General features: G+C 42.4%; 1 protein-coding gene across 1 annotated transcript in view; it reads right to left on the minus strand.

Moving 5' to 3' along the window:
- Positions 1 to 3832: 3832 nt before the first annotated feature.
- kdrl (kinase insert domain receptor like) overlaps positions 3833 to 21835 on the minus strand; it is a 54497-nt gene continuing 36494 nt past the window's right edge. The window contains exons 19-30 of the mRNA XM_080416985.1: positions 21200 to 21313; positions 20989 to 21077; positions 20608 to 20761; positions 19765 to 19862; positions 19216 to 19338; positions 18689 to 18800; positions 16368 to 16467; positions 13143 to 13248; positions 10742 to 10866; positions 9875 to 9953; positions 9439 to 9533; positions 3833 to 6990 (exon numbers count right to left, since the gene is read on the minus strand). Of these exons, the coding sequence (XP_080273111.1) occupies positions 6810 to 6990; positions 9439 to 9533; positions 9875 to 9953; positions 10742 to 10866; positions 13143 to 13248; positions 16368 to 16467; positions 18689 to 18800; positions 19216 to 19338; positions 19765 to 19862; positions 20608 to 20761; positions 20989 to 21077; positions 21200 to 21313 (1376 nt within the window). The 3' untranslated portion in view covers positions 3833 to 6809. The remainder of the gene's footprint in view (positions 6991 to 9438; positions 9534 to 9874; positions 9954 to 10741; positions 10867 to 13142; positions 13249 to 16367; positions 16468 to 18688; positions 18801 to 19215; positions 19339 to 19764; positions 19863 to 20607; positions 20762 to 20988; positions 21078 to 21199; positions 21314 to 21835) is intronic.

Consider the following 21835-nt stretch of genomic DNA (forward strand, 5'->3'; position numbering starts at 1 on the left):
CTGGGTTCAAAACTCCTAAAGAATGTTTTTCACTTTCCATCTGAATTCTAAAAGGCCAGTTAAGTATTACATTCCCAGTTGCATCTTCCATGCCAGCTAGCATGTGAGATAAATCAGTGATTTATAAACTGGTTGTTAAGGGTTCAAAACTCCTAAAGAACCTTTTCACTCTCCATCTAAATTGTGAAAGGTGAGTTAACTATTACATGCCCGATTGCTTCTTCCATGCTAGCATGGCTCAAATGATAAATCAGGGGTTTATAATCCCAAGGTTCTGGGTTCAAAGATCCCAAAGAGCATTTTTCACTTTCCATCTAAATTGTAAAAGGTGAGTCAAGTATTACATTCCCGATTTCGTCTCCTATGCCAGCGTGGCTCAATAGATGAATCAGGGGTTTATAAAACAAAGGTTCTGGGTTCAACACTCCCAAAGAGCATTTTTCACTTTCCATCTAAATTGTAAAAGGTGAGTTAAGTATTACATTCCCAATTGCATCTTCTATGCCAGCGTGGCTCAATAGATGAATCAGAGGTTTACAAACCAAAGGTTCAGGGTTCAAAGCTCAACTAATACAAAAGACAACTCCAACAACTAATACAAAATATCTCAAACAACCACAACAACAATCAATACAAAACTGCAAAGTGCCTCAATAAAAAAACATAAAACAGTGGTCAAAAAAATAACAAATAAGACAGCTATAATAATGTCAATTACATACAACTAAAATTGTTTGCTTAGTATGTACATTTATTAAGCTCCTCCCACAGGAGGTGGGCTTTACCCATGCTCCTCCCCCTCCTACCAGAGCTAAAAGAGAGCGTGAGGAGGGAGGCGGGCTGATTCCACACTCCTTGCCTTAAAAAGAGCAAAGATAGAGATTTACCATGACCAAGATTCAAACCCCCAACCTTCCACCTGCAAGGCCTCTCCTTTTCTCTTGCGCCACTAGACTTTTCACACTAATTAAAAACTCGAGGTAATATTTGAAGTTTAAGGGAGAGGTGGCAGGTCAAAAGTTGAAAGTCTACAGCAAACACCTCTCCCCCTGACAGAATCTACTAGATTCACTGATGATCAGGGTTCATTATGACACAACTTTTTTGAGTTTTAGGTTATTGTTAAAAAACATCTGTTGAAAAAAAAATGCAACAGATGGTTGGAGTGCAAACAGAGGGATGTTTAATGTTATCAAAACACATATTCGTTATTGTCATATCTTAGTCATTTATCAATTTCAGAAGACCAAAACTAGCAGTTTTAGTCAAGAGTGTGAACCTGGCTCAGAGTTCAAACAAAATAAGAGCAATACACTTTAAACACAGAATTGATTATGAATATAAAGACAAAGGCTAATTAACTAATTGTTTATGAGTGAGTTAGTCTGCAGAATCTGTAGTGGATGTGTGTAAAGCATTGGTTTTCAAAGTGGGGTCCAGGGGACCCTAATGGTTTCTTGAGGGGGTTCTAAATGTCCCCTTACATTTCTGTAACTCCCGAGTGTGTACAAAATGGAACCAAATGCACCCCTAATGATCCATTTGTACACTCTCAGAGATATGGGGGTCATTGAAATTAAAATGTCTTAGAAGTAAGGAGTTGGATGATGGATGCAAACCAAAAGACAAACAAGCCAAAATGTGAGAGGGGAGAATGAGAGACTCCAAAAGTAATGAGGACCGCTGTCACTATGCGAGTCAGGAGGGAGTGCAGGACAGAAAGACCAAGGCAGACTAGTTCAGATACAAGGAGTTTTCTTTTTTTTATTATGACAAAAACCAGGGAACACAAGGAGCACGAGAAGGACTAGGAAGGCACTTGCAAGTTTCACTTGTAAAAGCACAATGATACATGCACCGAATCAAGGAGACTAGATCAAACACTAAGATACTCACAGACAACTACATACAACAAACAGACTGGCAGTGAAGGGCAAACAGAAACACATTGGAGACACTGGTGCTTATCTATGGACAATCAACACACGATTGGCTAGGGCTAAACAAGACACAGGTGAACAACATTTGCAAATGACAGGGTGAGACAAGACAGGTAGCAGCAAACAGGAAACACTCAGACATCACTACAAAACAAAAGGTACACAATAAAAAAGGTACAAACTTTGGCAGGTAAAAGTTGGAAGAATGTCCTAGTTGGATTTGAACCAGGAAACTTCTGGTTACAAGGCCTGTATCTAATCCACTGCACCACAGTGGTTCTTACTTGATCTGTTCACTATTGTGGTCTCCACTGAAAGATTAGATAAAGGTAAAAGCGCAGAGAAAAAGTTGGAAAAACATTCTGGTTGAATTTGAACTGGGAACCTACTGGTTGCAAGCCCTGTATCTAAACCACTGCACCATAATGGCTCATACTTTAGCTGTTCACTTGCATGATCTTGTGTGAAAGATTAGATAAAGGTAAAAGCCCCAGGTAAAAGTTGGAAGGATATCCTTGCTTGTTTTGAACTCAGGACCTTCTGTGTGCAAGGCCTGTATCTCAAACACTGCTCCACCATGGTTCATACTTTTGTGGGTCTCTTGCACCTTTTTCAGTGAAAGAGTAGATAAAGGTGCAAGAGTCAGGTAAAAGTTAGAAGAATGTCATAGTTGGATTTGAACCAGGAAACTTCTGGTTACAATGCCTGTATCTAATCCACTGCACCACAGTGATTCTTACTTGCTCTGTTCACTATTGTGGACTTCACTGAAAGATTAGATAAAGGTAAAAGCGCCAAGAAAAGTTGGATGAACATTCTGGGTCGATTTGAACTGGGAACCTTCTGGTTACAAGCCCTGTATCTAAACGACTACGCCACAGTGGTTCTTCCACAGACTGTTCACTTGTGTGCTGTTCAGTGTAGGACTGGTTTAGGCTGAACTCTCTGTGCTGAAAATCACAGCATTAGACCACCACACCATCACTCAGTCAACACGTGCCTCTTAGCACTCTTAAAGGCATTACACACCGGCGATTATGCGAATATACGCAAAATTCGGACTCGTTCCGAATAAATAAAAGATGCTTTTTCGCTTCGCTTTTTCGCTCCGTGGAAGCTTGCATTGACTTTATAAGGTTTTTTTTAAAAAACATATTATTCGCATGAAAAAATCGCCCCCGGTGTGTAAGGACCTTTACGCTTTGTATTTTAGTGTTCAGTTAGAAAAGTAGAAATACTCCAGCATTTAAAGCTTCATTATGTAACTTTCCTGTTCGACCCCTCATTTAACTACATTATGTAGTCTTAGCCTACTTCCCAGGGAGGCAAAAATGGTCATGGTCAGTATCATGGTCAGTGTGATGTCAGTATGATGTCAGTATGATGTCAGTATCATTGGCAGTATCATGTTGGTATTATGTCAGTATCATGTTGGTATTATGTCAGTATCATGTTCATATCATGGTCAGTATGATGTCAGTATCATGGTCACTATGATGTCAGTATGATCATGGTCACGTCAGCATCATGTCAGTATCGTTGTCAGTATCATGTCTGTATCATGTCAGTATCGTTGTCAGTATCATTGTCAGTATCATGTCAGTATCATGGTCAGTATCATTGTCAGTATGCCGGTATCAAGTCAGTATCTTGTCAGTATCATGTCAGTATCATGTCAATATCACTGTCCGTATCATTACATGATACGACATGATACTGACATGATTTCACAAATTTGATTCATTTGATTTCCAGGGTTTTGTAAGTTTCAGTTTTACTGAAGGTCCTAAATTTGGGCTTTAAGTCATATAAAGCACCTGCGTATGTAAAAATGTACATAAAGTGCATTTTTTACACAAAATATTTGAATAATGCTGACTGTAGACCTTGAGTAATATATAAATATATAGATCTTTATTCATTTATTTACTTCATATGCTTGGTTAACAGTGTTGGGGAACATTACTTTGTTTAAAAGAAAATACTTATGTTACAATCCTACCATCAAAATAAAAAGCTGTGTGTAGATTATTGTATGTGTTGTTTGGAAATGTTGCTAATAAATTGCTCTTTTGCTTAATTTATACTTGGTCGTACAATGGTGTTGCACACCGTAAAGAGCAGATCTACAAGCTCACAATGCATCACAGATGCAACCCATTGTGGGCTTGTAAATCTGCTCTTAATTGATCTTTTACTTCATTTATACTTGGTCGTACGATGTTGTTGCATACCGTAAAGCGCAGATCTACAAGCTCACAATGCATCACGGATGCAACACATTGTGAGCTTGTAGATCTGCTCTTCTCTGTGCATGACTGTGGTGTACGATGAAGTATAAATCTGGCTTTTGTATTCAAATGGTAGCCTTTGCATGTTACAGTTGTGCAATAGCCTAAATGTCAATATAACAATCCATTCAAACAAAGCAGAAACTTAAACAGACTTATAAGACATCTACATAATCCACTCAAACAAAACACGAAATTGATGTTAGGCTGAAAGGACATGATATGACAGAATACTGAGTTACCTATTTGAAAAAAGATATATACTAAAGCTACACCATTACATGAATTGAAAAAGTGTTAAATTACTCACAAAAGTAATTTGGCAACACATTACCCCCAACACTGTTGGTTAATAAAATACATTTAGAATACAAACAATTATATTTAGTATAAAACATCAGTGCATACACATTTCCCTTCCACATTGGACAAAGAACATAAAAAAAAAAAGTTGTTCCACACAACAAATCATCATTTGGCAACATTTAGGATTTAGAGACAATGTTGAAAATACCCACTGACTAGTGATGCGCGGGTCGACCCACAACCCAGGTTCAGTCGGGTTTGGGTCGCTGATTAATATGTTTTTTTGTTTTTTTTCAGGTCAGGTGTGTCGGGTTAAAAAAATAAAACTGACCCACGCATCACTACGACTGACTACTGAACCAATTTGTTTCATTTAGTGGTCACAAAGCACAAGTTAGCCACACTCCTACAGGGTATGTGTTGGACTTCGATAACACTTGCTGGACTATTACCAGGGTGAAGTAAATTTACTTTTATCTACAGTACATCCAGTATATTCTCTATTGTGAATTAAATGTTCATGTTTTAAAAATATAATCAATGATATTACATGCGTTGACACAGATAATATAACTTACAGTGACCAGTATATAGTGTCCAGCCTGGTGCTAACTTCATACACATACAGAGATTCCATAGCCTGCCCTGCAAGCTACAGAATATTTCCATATACACATTCCTGCCAAAAGCAGATTCCCTCAGCTTTACTATGTAATTATAGTGTATACAGCAGCGTAATCAGCATATCATTCTGGAGTGAAATACTGGAATAGTACATGTTGTCAGGAGGTGGCAGCTGGTAGTAAATCCTTTGGTCAACATTTCAGTGTGAATCTAAACGACGAACGGAACTGGATTAATAAATGACAATGTTGGTAATCTAAATAAATATGCCAGGTTTATTTTACTAGTGATTTTTGGGAGACTTGTTCCTACAAACCTGAATGCTACACTTATTTTTTTCTAAATAGCTTTGTACACAAGAAAATAAACAACGCCATATGGCTCTCTCTGGATTTGCCTCACATTGCCTCTTTTGAGTTTCCTTAGAAGCTGGACCGGAGCAGGGATAATGGTTAATTTAGAATTCCTTCATTGGGAAGATGTACGGTAGTGTTAAAATGCAAAGCAGCCTGTGGGTTCACTTTAGGCTATATCCTATTCCCTCAAATAACCTTGAATATTCCAGACAGGCCCTAGATGATCAGGGAGTATAGAACAGACCTTCTGCCACTAGAATACAGATTAGCCCTCTCCTCAATATCTCTGTAGAGAGATCAACCTGAGTTGGCACAGTAAATATGTCAAGATAAAAGGGAAAAGCAGGTGAAATGAGTTCTCATCCTGTTTTTCTTCTATAAACGCACCCTCAATAATTAACCGCAATCTTATTCTGAACCATCTGTCTCTGTCTGCTTTGAGTAAAAAACAACATTCACGTGGATAACAGTTTATCCGCATTCTAATAAGAGCATCTCTTTAACCTTATATTACTCCAAAATGACATTTTCTGTCATTTTCAACATACTAGATGTGACTCGTTTGGGTCTACCCACATTAGGGTCTCCTTTCAATGCAAACATATGTTAATAGCAAAGTAACACAAAACATTAATAATAAAATAAAATATTACTTTCCAGTTTTCAACTTCTTAACATTTTTGTATTGATATAAAAAAGTATCAATGAAAACAAGAAAAGCCTCAAATATTCTGTGTCCTTGCTTCTCTGAATGGTCCTCTTGGTAAAACATACTTCATGTACGGTAACACTTTTATTTCTTTAAAGCACTGTGGAAATCTGCTAGTTGGAACCATTGTGCTTCCTTTGTGTTCACAGTAGATTAACAAACAAATACCTGAGCCTTTATTGAGCTGTATAAAAGGATATCACAGTGGATGTGGACGGACCAGCAGCATTGAAATGAGGCTCTTAGTATGAAAGCTCCGAAGGGATGATCAATCTATCCAGAGGTCAGATCTTCCTGCAGAGTGAACTTGTAGGAAGTTGCAAGTTAGAATTGAGCATACGCAAAGAGAGGCGTCTGCTCTTGTGATAAGAGTGTCCTTCATAAACAAAGCCACCACATAACCGAGAATCTCCTGCGTGTTTGTATCACTAACCACAATATAGAACAAAAAGCAATGTTTTTAAAACAAAAAAGGTCGGAAGTTGGGGAGTTATGTGGTTTGCTGTGAAGTCCGTTATAGAGTAGGAAGACGAAAGAAAAAAACTAGGGTCAGATACTCCAGGGTCTGGGGTGAGAAGGGGGGCTACACAGGTGGGGTGGAGTAGCGCACCACATAGTTGTAGTCGGGGGGTGGGCTGTGACACTCTAGACTGGGCTCCAGTGCTGAGTCGTCCAGGCTGAAGTCCAGCGCAGACACCGGTGCATATTTCTCCTTTTCACCTTCAGTCAGTACAGACTCTTTACTTTTACTTCCAGCTTTCATCCTGGGGACACGGGGAGGACATGGCATTCAGATTTAATACATTGAAATATAACCATATAGCATCACTGAGCTGATTGTGTGCTTTCTGGCCCAGGGAACTCCTGCTCATTACACTAAATGATTGCAATAAAAACAGGATCCAATTCCATTTCTTTGCAAAACATAGGATCAAACAAAACTCCTTTCACCATTCATATATGAGCTATTCACTCGTCCGAAACTGTTTTCCCTATTGTTGATGGCTTCTGCTCCACTTGATACTCAGAATATGAGTAATTGCCTCCCATTGTTTTTGGGGGTTGCTAGGGGTTTCCAGAACTCCGCTCTCAAGGCCAAAGGGTCAGAACCCAGTAGGGGTAAATGACAGGGAGCTGAAGAGGAATGCATGTTCTAGGGTGCCTGGTGGCTCAGCCAGTTAGTACACAGACCTCTATGCTACATGTGAGCACGAGGACACGTGTTTGAATCCCATCCTTGTCTCTCTGCCCCTGGTTTCCTGTCTTTCTGCACTGACCTATCTAAAACAACGCATCAAATGCAAAACAAAAACCAGACGATTAATAAGAATGTCAGGATGCTGCATCCACACTGCCAAACACCACACACAAACAATGCACTGTTTTTAGTGAATGCATGTGGAATGAATAATGAACATCTCTGGAACAACAGGAAACAAAAGGGGCAGCAACTTTAGCCACTTGAGCCATATATACTCCACATATATATATATATATATATATATATATATATATATATATATATATATATGACGACGAATAGAAGCTGAATTTAAGACAATATGCCCAAAATAGGGACACCAAGTTGAAAGCAGTTAAAACAGACAGACAGACAGACAGACAGACAGACAGACAGACAGACAGACAGACAGAAAGAAAGAAAGAAAAGTTGTTAGCGCTGTGTGCCAGAGAACAAGAGGGGGGGGGGGGGGGGGGGCGGGGTTCGACCAGGTGGAATTCAGCAGCACAAAAACAGAGTATCATTACAGCCAACCGGGGTGTACCTTGTAAACTCTCATAAGGTCAAAAGGTGCCAGTGATCCAAGTGGTTGCCCAGCAAGGCCTCCCCACCCCTCAAATATATGGATCATTCTCTGCATGCCTGCGCTCATTCTTTCACCCCATGGCAGAGGCCACAGTAACATGGGTATTATTACCGTGCCCACTCTTGGTAAGTCTCCGTGGCAGTCTCTGGCCAAAGTGTTGAATCAAAGGCAGAAGGAAAACAAGAAACACCACGTGGGGCTGTGCTGGGGGGTTGAGTGTGACGTGTGTGCAACAATGTTTTTAATCAAACCAAGATCTCTTGGTCAATTTACTGGGTTCAAAGAACACCATTAATCATGTTTCCGTAAGCCAATATCAAACTTCCTCGCTGTTGTTTATGTGTTCCCTTACAGCCACATTTTATGTTTGTGTCAGTTGTCGTTAAAATGGGATTTGCCCTGTTTTCATCAACTTGACACACATTTGGTGTGGATTTGGATATTTGCAATGTTTTATTTCCAATTTAAACCACTTTATTTCTGGCGTCATTCGGGCATCCATAAGTCTTAAATAGACGCTTTGAGTATCTGTCATAGTGTGCTAGCGCAGCAGCATAATGTCAGAAGGTCTCTCGACTGTAATTACTGGGTCCAGGGGTATGACCTTGCCGATTAACCCTGCCACTTCGCTGCAGAAAACTCAATATCTGCTTTTAAAGCCAAGGATTTCCAGTAAACATGATTCTGTTTTTCCTCTCTTTAGAGACTAAATCCTCAGATAACACCATACAACGTATCAATGCCTTTGTCCTTATTTATGTACAGCATATCTACTGTATTATCTCAAGACAGACAGCCGAACAAGGCATTAGGACCAGCCAAGAGCTAAGGAGTTCAAACGGTATGGCAGACATCTCAATCAGGACAAAACAGCCTTGACATAAACAAAGGGAGTTTATGTGTGTGCTCTAAAAAAGCCCTAGCCTCAAGTCACACTTCCACTCCGCTTTTGTCCTCAATCCTTTGGTTTGTCACCTTGGGGTAAATCCCTCCCTCTTCCCTTTTGTGTCACAGTTTCTCTTGCGTGGTTTCTTTGGACAAAAGGGAAAACTAGCCATTGAAGTTTTTTTTGGGTGAAAGGGACTCTGTGTATGTGCTCTTGTGTGTGTGTGTGTGTGTGTGTGTGTGTGTGCTCTTGTGTGTGTGTGTGTGTGTGTGTGTGTGTGTGTGTGTGTGTGTGTGTGTGTGTGTGTGTGTGTGTGTGTGTGTGTGTGTGTGTGTGTGTGTGTGTGTGTCAGTTATAATGTCTACATTCCAGCACTGTGGGAGGGTTTCCAGGGCCGCGTATGGATAGCTAGTAGTTGGCAGCCTCTTACACTATTATGCATGTTTTGATGATGTCAGTCAGCGTAGCTAATGTGGAGAGATTTGATGTACTGTACTCACGCCAGAGCCATGATGCTGAGGGGCCGGCCTGCGAATGACTCAAACCGCTTCATATCGTCCGAGGACAGGCCCATTCCACTGTCTGAATGACCCCCCTGTTCAGGTAGAGAGAGAGAGAGAGAGAGAGAGAGAGAGAGAGAGAGAGAGAGAGAGAGAGAGAGAGAGAGAGAGAGAGAGAATGTCATCATTTCCTATCTCAATGTACGGTGAATTCACGTTATGCCCTGTCTCACCAGTCGATGATTATGTACATGGAACAGTTTCCAGGAATATTTGTGAGATCAGTTTTAAGGTACATTTTCCACTTAAACCTCAGATGCCCTTCACCTTTTATTAATTAATCACATTTGTAATGTTCAAGGAGAGTTGGAAGAATCTGCGCCCGTTTTAGTTTGCTGCTCTGAGTGTGCCTGAATAGTCAGCATAAATAGCTTACCCCATGATTCTCATTTGTCCCGTTCTCCATGGTAACTTCATCAAATGTTTTTACACTGGCTGGACGGATCTTTATGTTCCTGATGAGAAAATATTCACAGAGTTTAACGCCCAAAAATCGTCCAAAATGTTCTTTTGAGAAAATCCCAGGCTTAACCCCTTATGGTAGATCAGTTCACAAGATCAAAAGCGATACAAGCCGGAACCTAATGAAACAGATGAACAACTGCATAGCATGCGTGAAATTGTATGAGGCTTAATTCAATTTTACTTATTGAAATGTCTAAAGTGACTGTTTACTTCAGCTTAAGGGATCGCTATCATTACCATATTTCAACGCCTTCTCAATAAACACCTTTCAAGGACCTGTGAAAATCCAAGAGCTCAACAAATATTATTGTAAGTGGACATAAATCTTGAAGCAGGGTCAATGGTTTGGGGGGAAATTCCTCGCTGAAGCCACAATGCAACAAGCTCTCTTGGCCATCAGGCTGCTGATGTGTGTATTTCTTATCACAAACCAATCAGGCTGCTCATTGTCCTGAAGGCAGACCTGAATGTTTACCTTGCAGACTGTAGAGTATGGTTCTGGGCGCCACATGAAGTATATACGTTAAGAGAATGTGGTGTATTTTGGATATTGTTCAGAGTAAACAGCTGATTCGAACATTATCTTAACAAAATAGACTCGCTGGCATTAATCATAAATGAATTGAATAGCATACCACTTTCACAGACGTTAAATACCAGATTTCTGAGGCCAAAAAAATAACATAATCTGATGAGCAAATGCAAAAAATAAAACAGATTAAATGGCTTTTCATCTTTGTATGAAAATGTATGGGATTTTGTATGTGTTTGCTCTCACCAGGTGCTCCCCGAGTCACGGTGAGAGACTGGCCGCGTTGGGGTCTCCTCTGACGGCACGGTGGTGCACAGGTCTCCTGCCTTGGTCAGCAGCGCTGTGTTGATGGGAATGTAATGCTTTCCTTCCTGAGTCCACCAAAGAAACATCTTAACGTTAGTGTTGTTAAAAGCAGGCTCATGGTAGGATGATGGTAATTGCATGTGATGAATACGTGAAACTCGGAGGACATTTCATGGGTGACACTGTCTGCATGCTATCCAAACATCCAGTACCCACAGGCCGTGGCAAGCAGCCAAGGAAACTACGGTTATGCCTAATAAATCCAGCGTGGAATGTACAGGCCGACGAGGTGATGATGCTGCTAGAGACAACCTTACTGATGACCCCCATAAAGGACTGATTCTTAGACCAGCTTTCCTACGCTGCAACAGAACCGTATTAATAGAGAGCTCTTTCTGTCCAATCAGGATTGTTTCCCAAGAGGATTGCTTTCACAAAGTAATTTGTAATGCATACACGCCGTCGTTTTATGTTGATGTGGTGTCTGGCCTCGACTTTATCTCTTATTACCTTGCAGAATCTGCACTGGCATCTAGTCTAATGTAACTCCTCTGTTCGTTTGCCTGTCGGGCTGTCTCTGCACTAATGTACTAGCTGGACAAAAGCCTATTCTCTTTTGTAGTCGGAAGTCGGAGCACGTCTATAGATATTTGAGAGACTCTCTAGTCTTCGACATTTTGAATGTGAATGAAAATTCCCCTGCTCTTGTTGGGGATGTGGCCAATGTTCTGTCATCATCTTTTTTTACAGGGAAAACACTCCAGTGTCTCTCTCTTATTAATTTATGGTCATCTTTCACTCTGTTTGTTTTGGGGAGGTGATGAGGAGCTTAGAATAACATCTGAATGGAGGATTAGATTATGTTAGGAGGACAAACATAATATTTCATATACATAAAGAAGATTCACTATTAATAAACCATAAATAACAGAGACAGTCTCCAAGATTAAAAAGCCATTTGTATATATGTTTTATCAACGGCTGTCGAGTCCCAGGACCTTACAAAATCTACAAACTTCCACAAACAATGTGATATTTCATACTCCCAGGAAAAGTGATATTGTGTCACATTAGTAATTAATGTTTTTCCATGACTGGTTCCTCTGACGAGGCTGCCTGGTGCCTTTTCAAAGGTATAGTAGCCAAGTGATTGTGTTGAGTGTGACTTCCCCTCGCAGTTTACTGTAAGCACCCCCGTGGGCTGGAATCCATGCTGCATCTTCTTCAGACCGCAGCACTTAACTCAGACATGGTGCTTCCTGAACGCTTGCAACAAGCGTGACTCACCACTCGGTGACTAATTTCATTGTTAAAAGTGGTTTTGTTAAGGCCACTGGAGTCCTCAGTTATGCGTTGGATATGGTCGTGGGTTATTGTCTACTGGACATCTACATTTGGGGATTCTGAATCTTATTAACCCAGGGGTCTATCCTAGGCCCCTTCCTTTTTCGAGACCAAATCTCTTGACCGAAAATAGTCGATCTACGTGTTCCATTGTTTACGGTACATTTATCTTGTTTATTTTAAAGTCCACTGTAAATTCAGTGTTTCAGCTTCACCCAGCTGATGCTCAGATGGTTATGATGAGAGCTTGGAGGGGGGCAGTATAGGGATCAAGTGTTGCTCAGAGACACTTCAACACATGGACCAGGGCCAGGAGGCGAATGGTTGACCCTCTGATTACCAGACTCTACCCACAAAGCTAGGGACGCTAGTGTGAGCTTGTAGATCTGCTATTCCCGCAGAATGTTGAAGAATGACATGCCCAGAACAGGGAAGCTAGCGTTCAAGTGGATAAAAGTAGTGTGTATCCAGCATTGGCTCCAATGGGTTTAGCTCACATCAGAGCTCATAGGCCTTTTGACAGGAAACCTTCAAGGCTGTTTTTGTTGAAATAATGCCATGTCTAACACTAGATTAATTTCATCTCACATTCTGCAAATGAAGCAGTTGTTCAGGCAGCGCACTGAAGCCACACATGCATAAGCTGCCCAGCTGATTGTCTCAATCCCTAATCACATTCAAACAAGTCAACGCCGTTGTCTTTTTTATCTCTGACAGGCCGTACGGCCTAATGCCAGAGATTATGTTTTCGTCCCAGTCTGTCCATCCGTCTGTTTGTTTGTTTGTTTGTTTGTCCGCCCGTCTGTGAACAGCTAATCTCTGGCACGGCTGGACTGATTGGCGAAAGAATTTGCACGCACACTCCCGCACGGACATTTCCATCAAATTCAACTGTAACCACCAACTGTTGCAACTGCAACCAATTCTTGCAATAAATGGCCCTAAATCCTTTGACATAAGAGTGTCTGACTGAACTGAAGTGTTGCAAGTGTGGTACCTGTTGCACGCTGGCCTGAAGCAGGTCTCCCAGACTCTCCACCAGTGCTGTGAAGGTTGGTCTCTCCAATGGCTCTCCCTGCCAGCAGTCCAGCATGGTCTGATATCTAAAAGAAACGAATACAACAGAGGACTCACATTACTCCATAGACACACACAGGACACCCATAATCTGTGCAAAGCTACATTTAGCCATCAGTCTCTTTTAATAGTCTTTGGAATCACAACATGATTCTCTTAACATTCAATATAGCTGCTGTAACAAGGCAACAAAACTACAAAATATGTTTACATTTGGTTTACTGACAGCCTAAAAATACATGCATGTATCTTGCTAGCATATTATTGCTGCTTCTCTGTGTGCGTGTATTTATCTATAGCTCATAAGACATAAAGTACAGTACTGGACCACCATGTGGAGCTGCTGTCAGCTCCAATAAAATAAAATACAAATATTACAAGATATACAGAGATAATTATATTGAATTGATGGAAAAACACTTCACACCATACAGCAGAGAGTGAAAAATCATCCACAAAGTCAAAGGGGAACATTGACTAGCAGTGACCCCTTGTGTCAGTGGACTTCTGCAATAGACATGCCAGATGGAAAAAGGCACACACAGATAATCTACACCTCCATGTGGTCCGCCTCTGAATTTACCGTCATCTAGGATATACCTATACATTCCGCTGTCCATTTTCCACACATTCAGAGCCTCTGGGGCTGTATCTGATTCCCTCCTGGTCCCCGGTGTGAACATTAGGTGCACACGAGGCCCTCCTCAGGCCTCCGACGAGCTGTCAGCGTCTCCGCCCATGTGGGAAGACTCAGGGTCCGCTATGCGAGTTTCCATTGCAGTGGCCTGTAATGGCCTCATGTCTCACGCCGTGGAGGAATTCAGAAACGGAGCGCTGCGGCTGCTGTTTAAATCAACCCTCTCAGCATGTCGGTGATTGGGACCCGTCCCTATCCTGTTTCTCCTGCAGCATGCCCCCCCCCCCCCCCCCCCCTCCGCCCAACCTCACCCCCTCCTCCAAAATCCAGAGCACTACGGAAATAAAGCCAGGTGCCCATTAAGCCCATTATGTTTCCATCATTGGCACCAGATTTCAATCAATCTCAAGTTTGGAGAAAATTACAGTAAGGAGCAGGTGGTCCATTACCGCTGGATTGACTTCACCCCCCGCCCCCCAATCGTGTTTGTGTTCTCTTCAGACCAGACCTTAGCTGAGGAGACTCTCAGTGCTGTCATGTTTGGCTGCAAGACGCCGAGCGGCTGTGTGATTCCCATGTTAATGAGTAGTCTTGGCCAGGTGGAAGTGCTCCTAACAGTGACAGGATGTCGAGAGCGTGATCGTAGCACCCCTCCGCAACATATCACCGAGTGGGGATGTAGGCTGCACAATTTAAACCACACTTCCTGTCTGCCGCATAATGAGAATAAATTGACGGCTCCAAACCCTCCCCCAGCCCCATCGCCTCCCACCGCTCGGGTCTTCAGGGAGTACGCCGTGGCCGTGGGGCCATTGTAGGATTCCTTAGGATTCCGTCCTACTTTGTCCAGTTGGGCAAGTGTAGAAGGCCGGGAAGTGTGTGTGTGTGTGTGTGTGTGTGTGTGTGTGTGTGTGTGTGTGTGTGTGTACAATGTTTTTCTTCCATTCTGCCTGTTGAGAAGCATCCTTCAAATTCCTTTGCGATGCATCAGGCCAGATGGATGGCAAAGCCACTGGGGGTCTTCCCAGCCAATCAACAGGTCACATTCCTGATGAGCCGGTGCAGTAGTGGCACAGATTTACAGCTAAGCACCGTCCTGCTCTTTTCAGCATCCATGTAATAGGGGGTCGGGGTCAGGGTGAGGGTTCGAGGTTTCACGACAGTATGGACCCAGGCTTACAAACACCTGGGACACCAGGGGATTCATGCCTGTTTGAATGGTGCATTACGCGGCTCTGCATCCCATTCAACCACTTAAACCCCATATACTTTGTTGACTGGGGTCTGCCAGGGCTCTCTATGCATGGTCCCTATACTTTTTCCCCCTCCACACCAAATCTATTCGGCGAAAATAGCCTATCTACAAGCCTCATAATAGAGACGCTAGGGTTCATGTGGTTGAAATGTTGTCAGCGGGGTCTCATCTTGGTTCTTATTAGAGGCAGGTTTCATGTTGAAAGTATGTTATCTGGCATGTCTATCTTCACACTCTCAACGTGCTGCTTTGAAGCAGCATGTGAGTAGCAGAGGATCTGTGAGAGGTTCTTGGCACCGGTGGGACTACGAGTTTCTATGTTTGTTTACTTTCGAAGACTGCAGTAAGTTCTGGATTGGATTTTCCTGGTCACGTCCAATCACTGTCTCCCTTCCTTGGTTGACAAATCCATTCAGTTGGCTCCACTTGCTTTAGGAGATGCTTTAGGAGTCTGGAACTCTTACTGCAACGTTATACAGCCTTAATCGTCTCTAAACATATAAGACATTTGGAGCTTGACAACATGGTCCACTTCAAATTAAAACCACACTGCATACTCCAAGCATATCCTGTAAGTCTTATTATAGCATATTAGACAGAAGCTTGAGCGTAGATTACAGGATGTGTGATCATGGGGTTTGAATTGGGAGCAGGCTTTTAAAATCTTCCGAGAAATGTGTAATGGACGGCACAGACACAGTGCCTGCCTGCCTGTGCTGGTCTGGGTCTTCGTCTCTGGCTACACCGGCGTAGACTGACAGCACTATTACCAAAGGAGGTGACCCTCCACTCCTCCACAGGTATTCTTTTACTGCCCAACAGGGAGGAGAGTATCCAGCTTCTGGCTCTCCTCACAAGGGGGTCCGTCCATTCTGTCCCAAAATGCTGCCTTTAATGTGGGGCTCAGTTTACGGCAGCGTCCGAGTCGGTCTGAAAATGAATACGATGTTCAGGCCCACCACCCCAGAGCCAATCAGAAGCTTATGTTTCCTCTGCAAACATTCAGGGGAAACGATTACCCGTGATTTTTATCAGGCGCCGCTGGCCTTTCAGAAGTTTAAAAAACAGATAGAATGGCCTCCTCTCAGTTGCCGCCGTTACATTCTTGGTCTATGTTCCCTTTTATTACCCTTTGGATATAAGTCGGGGGTCATTTAGAACACCGGGAACAGTAAAATACATGCAGGTCTTCTAGCTGAGAGCAGGTCATGAGCGCTATAGTGTAATAATCCATAGGTGATTTGGGTCCTTACATTTCGGAGGAAGAGTATTCTGGAGCCCTCATCCTGGTACCTTCTTTCAGCCTACAGCAAAAGTCTTCATCAATTTGGAGGCCCGGGTATGGAGAGGCACCTGGGAGAGGAAAGCGATTAAGTGGACTGTCACACAATTCATTATTCCTCACAGAGCATGACTGCACTTTACTCAGTTTAGTAATGCTACTGTATACTATTCAGAGATACCCCATTATCCATCATCACAATCTTATCATACTATGGGTAGTTTAAATTTAAAAATTGATTAGTCTGGGGGGACGTTTATTCGAAAATCTTGTCAATAATTACACACAACCATAATAATATATGCCCAATGAAACAATTATAGATGTTTTGCAAAGCACTGCCCACAAATGACCAGTTTTATATACTAATCAATCAACATGATTCCTAATTCTTCCTCTGGACATAAGCAGTCATGTACTAAGCCAATGCACATCTACCATCTAATCCCACTGCTTTTAGTAAAATATTACCCACGCTATGCAATCCATTACATTCCATACACATATTAAACATTATCTTGTGCTTGGCTGAAATCCCTGACAGAATATCTCACAGCATCCTCCTCGTGCATTCTATAGATACAGTACTGCCCCTATGTTTCATAACGTCATAGAAAGTGCTCTGATCTTTTGTTCTTCATCACAGAGTATATATTATTTTATTTTATCTTTTTAGTTTAGTTTTATCTCTTATCTCTGATCTACATATTTTGATACATATTTTGAAAACCTAGTGTGTAAATATTGTAATACTTTATTGCTGCCTATCTCTATATAAATGCACCATTTATATACATAGGACGGTCAGACATTTGGTTCACATGCCAATCTGCCAAAAACATTGAACTAGTGCAAACTTTTGACCTCGAAACATTATCAGGCTCCAAGACTTGCTCTTTGCCATTTTTCTTTGTCATTTTGTTTCCTTGTTTCCTGATTTATTTCCCCATGATCCAGTTAACACTACCCATATGTGTTCCTGTGATGGTTAATGTCTGTGCTTAAAAGAGTGGAGGAGAAAGATTGAAAGAAAGAAAAAGCGTAGGGGTGATGTCAGTGGTCTTTATGCCTTGAAGAAGTGTGCGGTCGGTAACAACATGGCGTGGCAGTGATTCATGCGCGGCCCCATCAAAAGCCCTGCACACCACTGGATCCGCATGGACTTACTCTCCTTTTTAACACTGACTTTTTACCGCCGTCCTATGGTGACGTTTGAACCATATTTCACGCTAAGTCCTGCCATAGAGCTGAGATGTGTGGCGGTGAGCTCTGTGCCGCGGTTCATAGAAAGTCATGGGCCGCCACACAATGCTGTCTTAAAGGTTGCAGCGGTTTCACAGCAGGGGCAAACATTTACATTGATGGGCTGCTTGGTTACAGCCAGTTTGCATTGCCAGCTGGAAAGAAACTGACGGCTTAAATGGGAGGTATTCTTTCTTCTTAATGTCCCTTGCCTTGTTCTAAAATTCACAGTCGAACTTCACTAATGTTTTCTCGCGAGCGGCACGAAAATAGTTTTCTCAAGCTGACAATGCAAACCTTCTTTGTCCCAGAGGCACAATTACACAGCAGTAGAAGACAGTTATTACCCAGTACATCTGGTGAGGCTCCGTGGCTGGGGGCACCCAACTAGCCTCTTCTCTCTGAACATCCTCTATTAAACCACTTAAACCCTCTATTCTTGGCAAAACGGACCTGAGTTACAACTGTACTTGGACCGCTTTTTTCCATCTACACCAAATACTCTATGCCAAAAATAGCCGATCTACAAGCTCACAATGTGCCGCATTGCTACGCGTTATAGAGCAGCTATTTTGGCTAATGTTCCCCCCTGGTGGTTATAGCTATGCTTGCTATGCTTTATGACTACATGGAAATTGTAACAATTGGAAAACCGCAAATTATTTTAAAATGTCAGTTTAATTTATGCCATAAACTGGAGGGAAGATGGATTTGCGATTGGTAATTTAAAAAATGATGAAGTTGTCATAGGCCGAGTTGAAAAATATTGGCCTGCTGGCAGCTTGCACAATAAATATGACATAATTGGCCAAGTAGTTTGCAAGATTAGCCGCAGACGGATCATCAATTGAATGCAACATCTCCGCCAAGAGATACAAATAACTTTGTCGATTAAACCATAGAAATTAATCTCCTCCATGTACAGTAATTATGCCCATTCATCTGACTGTTAAGTCAGATTAACATGCAGGGTTCTATAATAGAATGAGAGTTGAGACCCATTCAAACCAGAGTTCAAATCTGTGGTCAGTGCCGAATCATCTTACTTACCCAGGGAGAATATCTCCCACATGAGAACGCCAAAGGACCACACGTCACTCTGGGTTGTGTAGATCTTGTCAAATATGGCCTCAGGAGCCATCCATTTCAGGGGAAGTCTAGCCTGTGTGCAGATATGATATCGAGGTAAGATATCATTTACATCTGTGTAGCTCATCACAAACATTAATCATTATGCTGGCACATCTGAGGAGTATTTTGATTGGGGTTGTGTGAGATGCTACTTCTTCTGAATTTTCATGAAGAGCTCTTCCTCCAGCGTTCTGACAAACACAGTGACACTTTTGTTGGACATTTCCAAGAACCTCTGCATTTATCCAGCATTTCTGCATTTGCCAAGTCAGCAATAGCAAGATATCTTGCACATTTTGACGTGCAGTGCTCAGTGTTAAGTTCTCTTGAGTGACTGTAATCGGAGTTCAAATCTGTTTTCCCGTCTGTGCGATATGGTAAATGACAATCAACCGGAGGCTCCCCATGGATAATATTTCAACGACTTGCCTAATAAATACACTTACGTCTCCCTTGCGCACATAGTCCGGGTCTTTGTAGATGTCTCTGGCGAGTCCAAAATCACATATCTTCACAACATTGTTCTCAGACAGCAGGATGTTCCTCGCAGCCAAATCGCGGTGGATGCACTAATGAGGGAAAGGGGGAACAAAAACTAGTTGTGAATAGTCAATGATGCACAAGTTCACGTTTTCTGCAGGTACGTAGATCTTTATTTTTTTTTGGGGGGGGGGACGCTACATGGAAGCCATGTGAGTAACACATGGTGCAGTCATCAGAGTTATCAGAATAGAATCTGATGTCTTCCATATCCAGGTTATCCTATTTTCTCAAATGGCTTATTTAGAACAATGGCTTCAAACACTGATCACCGGCATCCGCTCTCCTCAAACTTATGAATGACCAGAGTGAGTTCTACACTAATAGCTGTGATGTGACAATGGGCTCACAGGACGCAGCATTCCATATAAGGGTTTATATAATTTTATCATATTTTTTAAGACGTTGATTCGATGATGTTTGCCTCAGGACGTATGCTTTAAGGAAGTGCTTACCTTGCGTGAAGCCAAGAACTCCATGCCTTTTGCAACTTGAAAACTGTAGCAAATCAAATCCTCCAATGTCAGCACTCTCTTATACAGGTCCTCGTGCTCTGAGGGCACAGCAGCATAACATTGGTTAAAACTTAATACAGAAACTTTTCTAGAAAAGTTTTCAGCAAGTAGCATTTTTCATACACGACAGAAACATAATGCATTTAAAGTAAGTACACATACTAATGTATCTGTAAATGCCCGGACAATGGGTTCCCTTATATCTCCGCAAGCCTCCAAGATAAATGCCTGAATATACCACACCATCACTGACATCCACTTTGTCACGTAGGTATGTCCCACCTACACTCTCCTGTCTCGAAAACATCCTTTGCTCACTGGACATGAAAAGAAAAATTGGATTCCTCCTATTTTTCTGATGTTGGCTGAGACGCGTGATATAACGGGCCGAGTCCAGCAGTCGGGGGTCTGAATGGAACGACTCAAGGGGAGTCCTTCCACTCTGGCAACACCTGAGTAAACAGCCAATCAAACCAGAAATAACACTACGGGGACAACATGGCCGCCGCACCCGGGGCCTGAGCTCAGTGCAACGGGCTCTGGACCAGAGACTCAGGTCAGGAGGCAGGAAATAAACAAGAGGCCTCCCCAGACTCAGTGGGGTGACAGTGGCTCCTGCTGTAGTGATTGTACTGCCGAACAGGAGGAGGAAACACTCCCATCGGACTTGGGCCAGAAAACAATTGTGTGGGCTGGGGTGGGGCGGGGGGCTTAATTCCTGTGCAAGGATGGGTGAGGCGGAGGTGAGCGGGGGAAGGGAAGGAAGACTCTCTTGGCCCTTACCTTCCTCCTCTTCCTCAGAGTCACAGTAGCTCTTATCTTCGATAAAGCCCGAGCTGGCGGAGCTTCCGGTGCTGGCCACGCTCTCCAGGCGACGCTTCATGAGCTCGCTGAGTTCACAGCCCGACCCCGACGACACCGCCTTGCCGTCCTGGCTCTGACCGCCGCAACACACACACACACACACACACACGCACACGCACACGCACACGCACACGCACACGCACACACACACACACACACACACACACACACATGTTCAATGATGTGAGCCAGCAGCCACAAGAGAGTGTTTCACTGCACCCTTGTTTCCCCTACACAGCCGTTAACATGTTCACTCGCTGCTCGCTGTTTCTGACGTGCTATGATGAAGAAAAGGCAAACCTTGTAGACGACAAAATCTGCTCGCTTGCTTCTCAAGTAGTTGGACAAGTTGCCATACTTGCAGTACTCCACAATCATCATCAATGGACCTGTGAACATTTATAAGAAAAAAGTATAAATAAACTGTCTAGCTATCCAAACATGAATATTAAAGACATGTAGATGAAATATCGAAGCTTCCTGAGTAAGTGAGGTCCTAGTCTAAACCCACCTCCAGGCTTGGTACAAGCTCCCAGAAGGTTGACCACATTCAGGTGATGGCCAATGTGGATTAGAATCTTCAACTCTGACATCAGGGCTTTCCGCTCATTAGTGGTAGCTCCCCCTGTTATAACACAGAGACACACAACATACGATGAGATAATGGAAAACACACTCCTTTGCGCAGCAGCGGTTAGTATGTCATTTTAACTCTCCACGAGATCGGATATATATATGTAGTTTTTGATTCAATCAGACATTCATCTAAGGCTAAGCCCTTTGGTTTTGTTTAAAGGATCACTCAGAGTTATGCTTGCGTACTGAACGTTTGGAAACCAAACTGCATCTAAGGAAAATAAGGAACAGATTTCAACTTGCACAAACTGTAGTAGAGCTTTAGGATAGCTTAGACGTTTTCCATTCAGCAAAATAAGTTAATCTCACACGAAGACGTGATACAGATCGTATGCAAAGATAATGGTATGGAGAGAAATGACTTAACAAGAGAAACACATGTTAAATCACATTCTCATACACAGAAGAGCAAGCTTTACATTACACAGCATCTTAAAAGTTGAGCACTCTCAGATGGAGTTAATATTTGAATTATATAGCATAAAGTTTTCTTTTCACTCACTATCTGAGT

Source organism: Gymnoscopelus braueri, assembly GCF_963280865.1.
Source record: "Gymnoscopelus braueri genome assembly, chromosome: 20".
NCBI classification, from domain to species: domain Eukaryota; kingdom Metazoa; phylum Chordata; class Actinopteri; order Myctophiformes; family Myctophidae; genus Gymnoscopelus; species Gymnoscopelus braueri.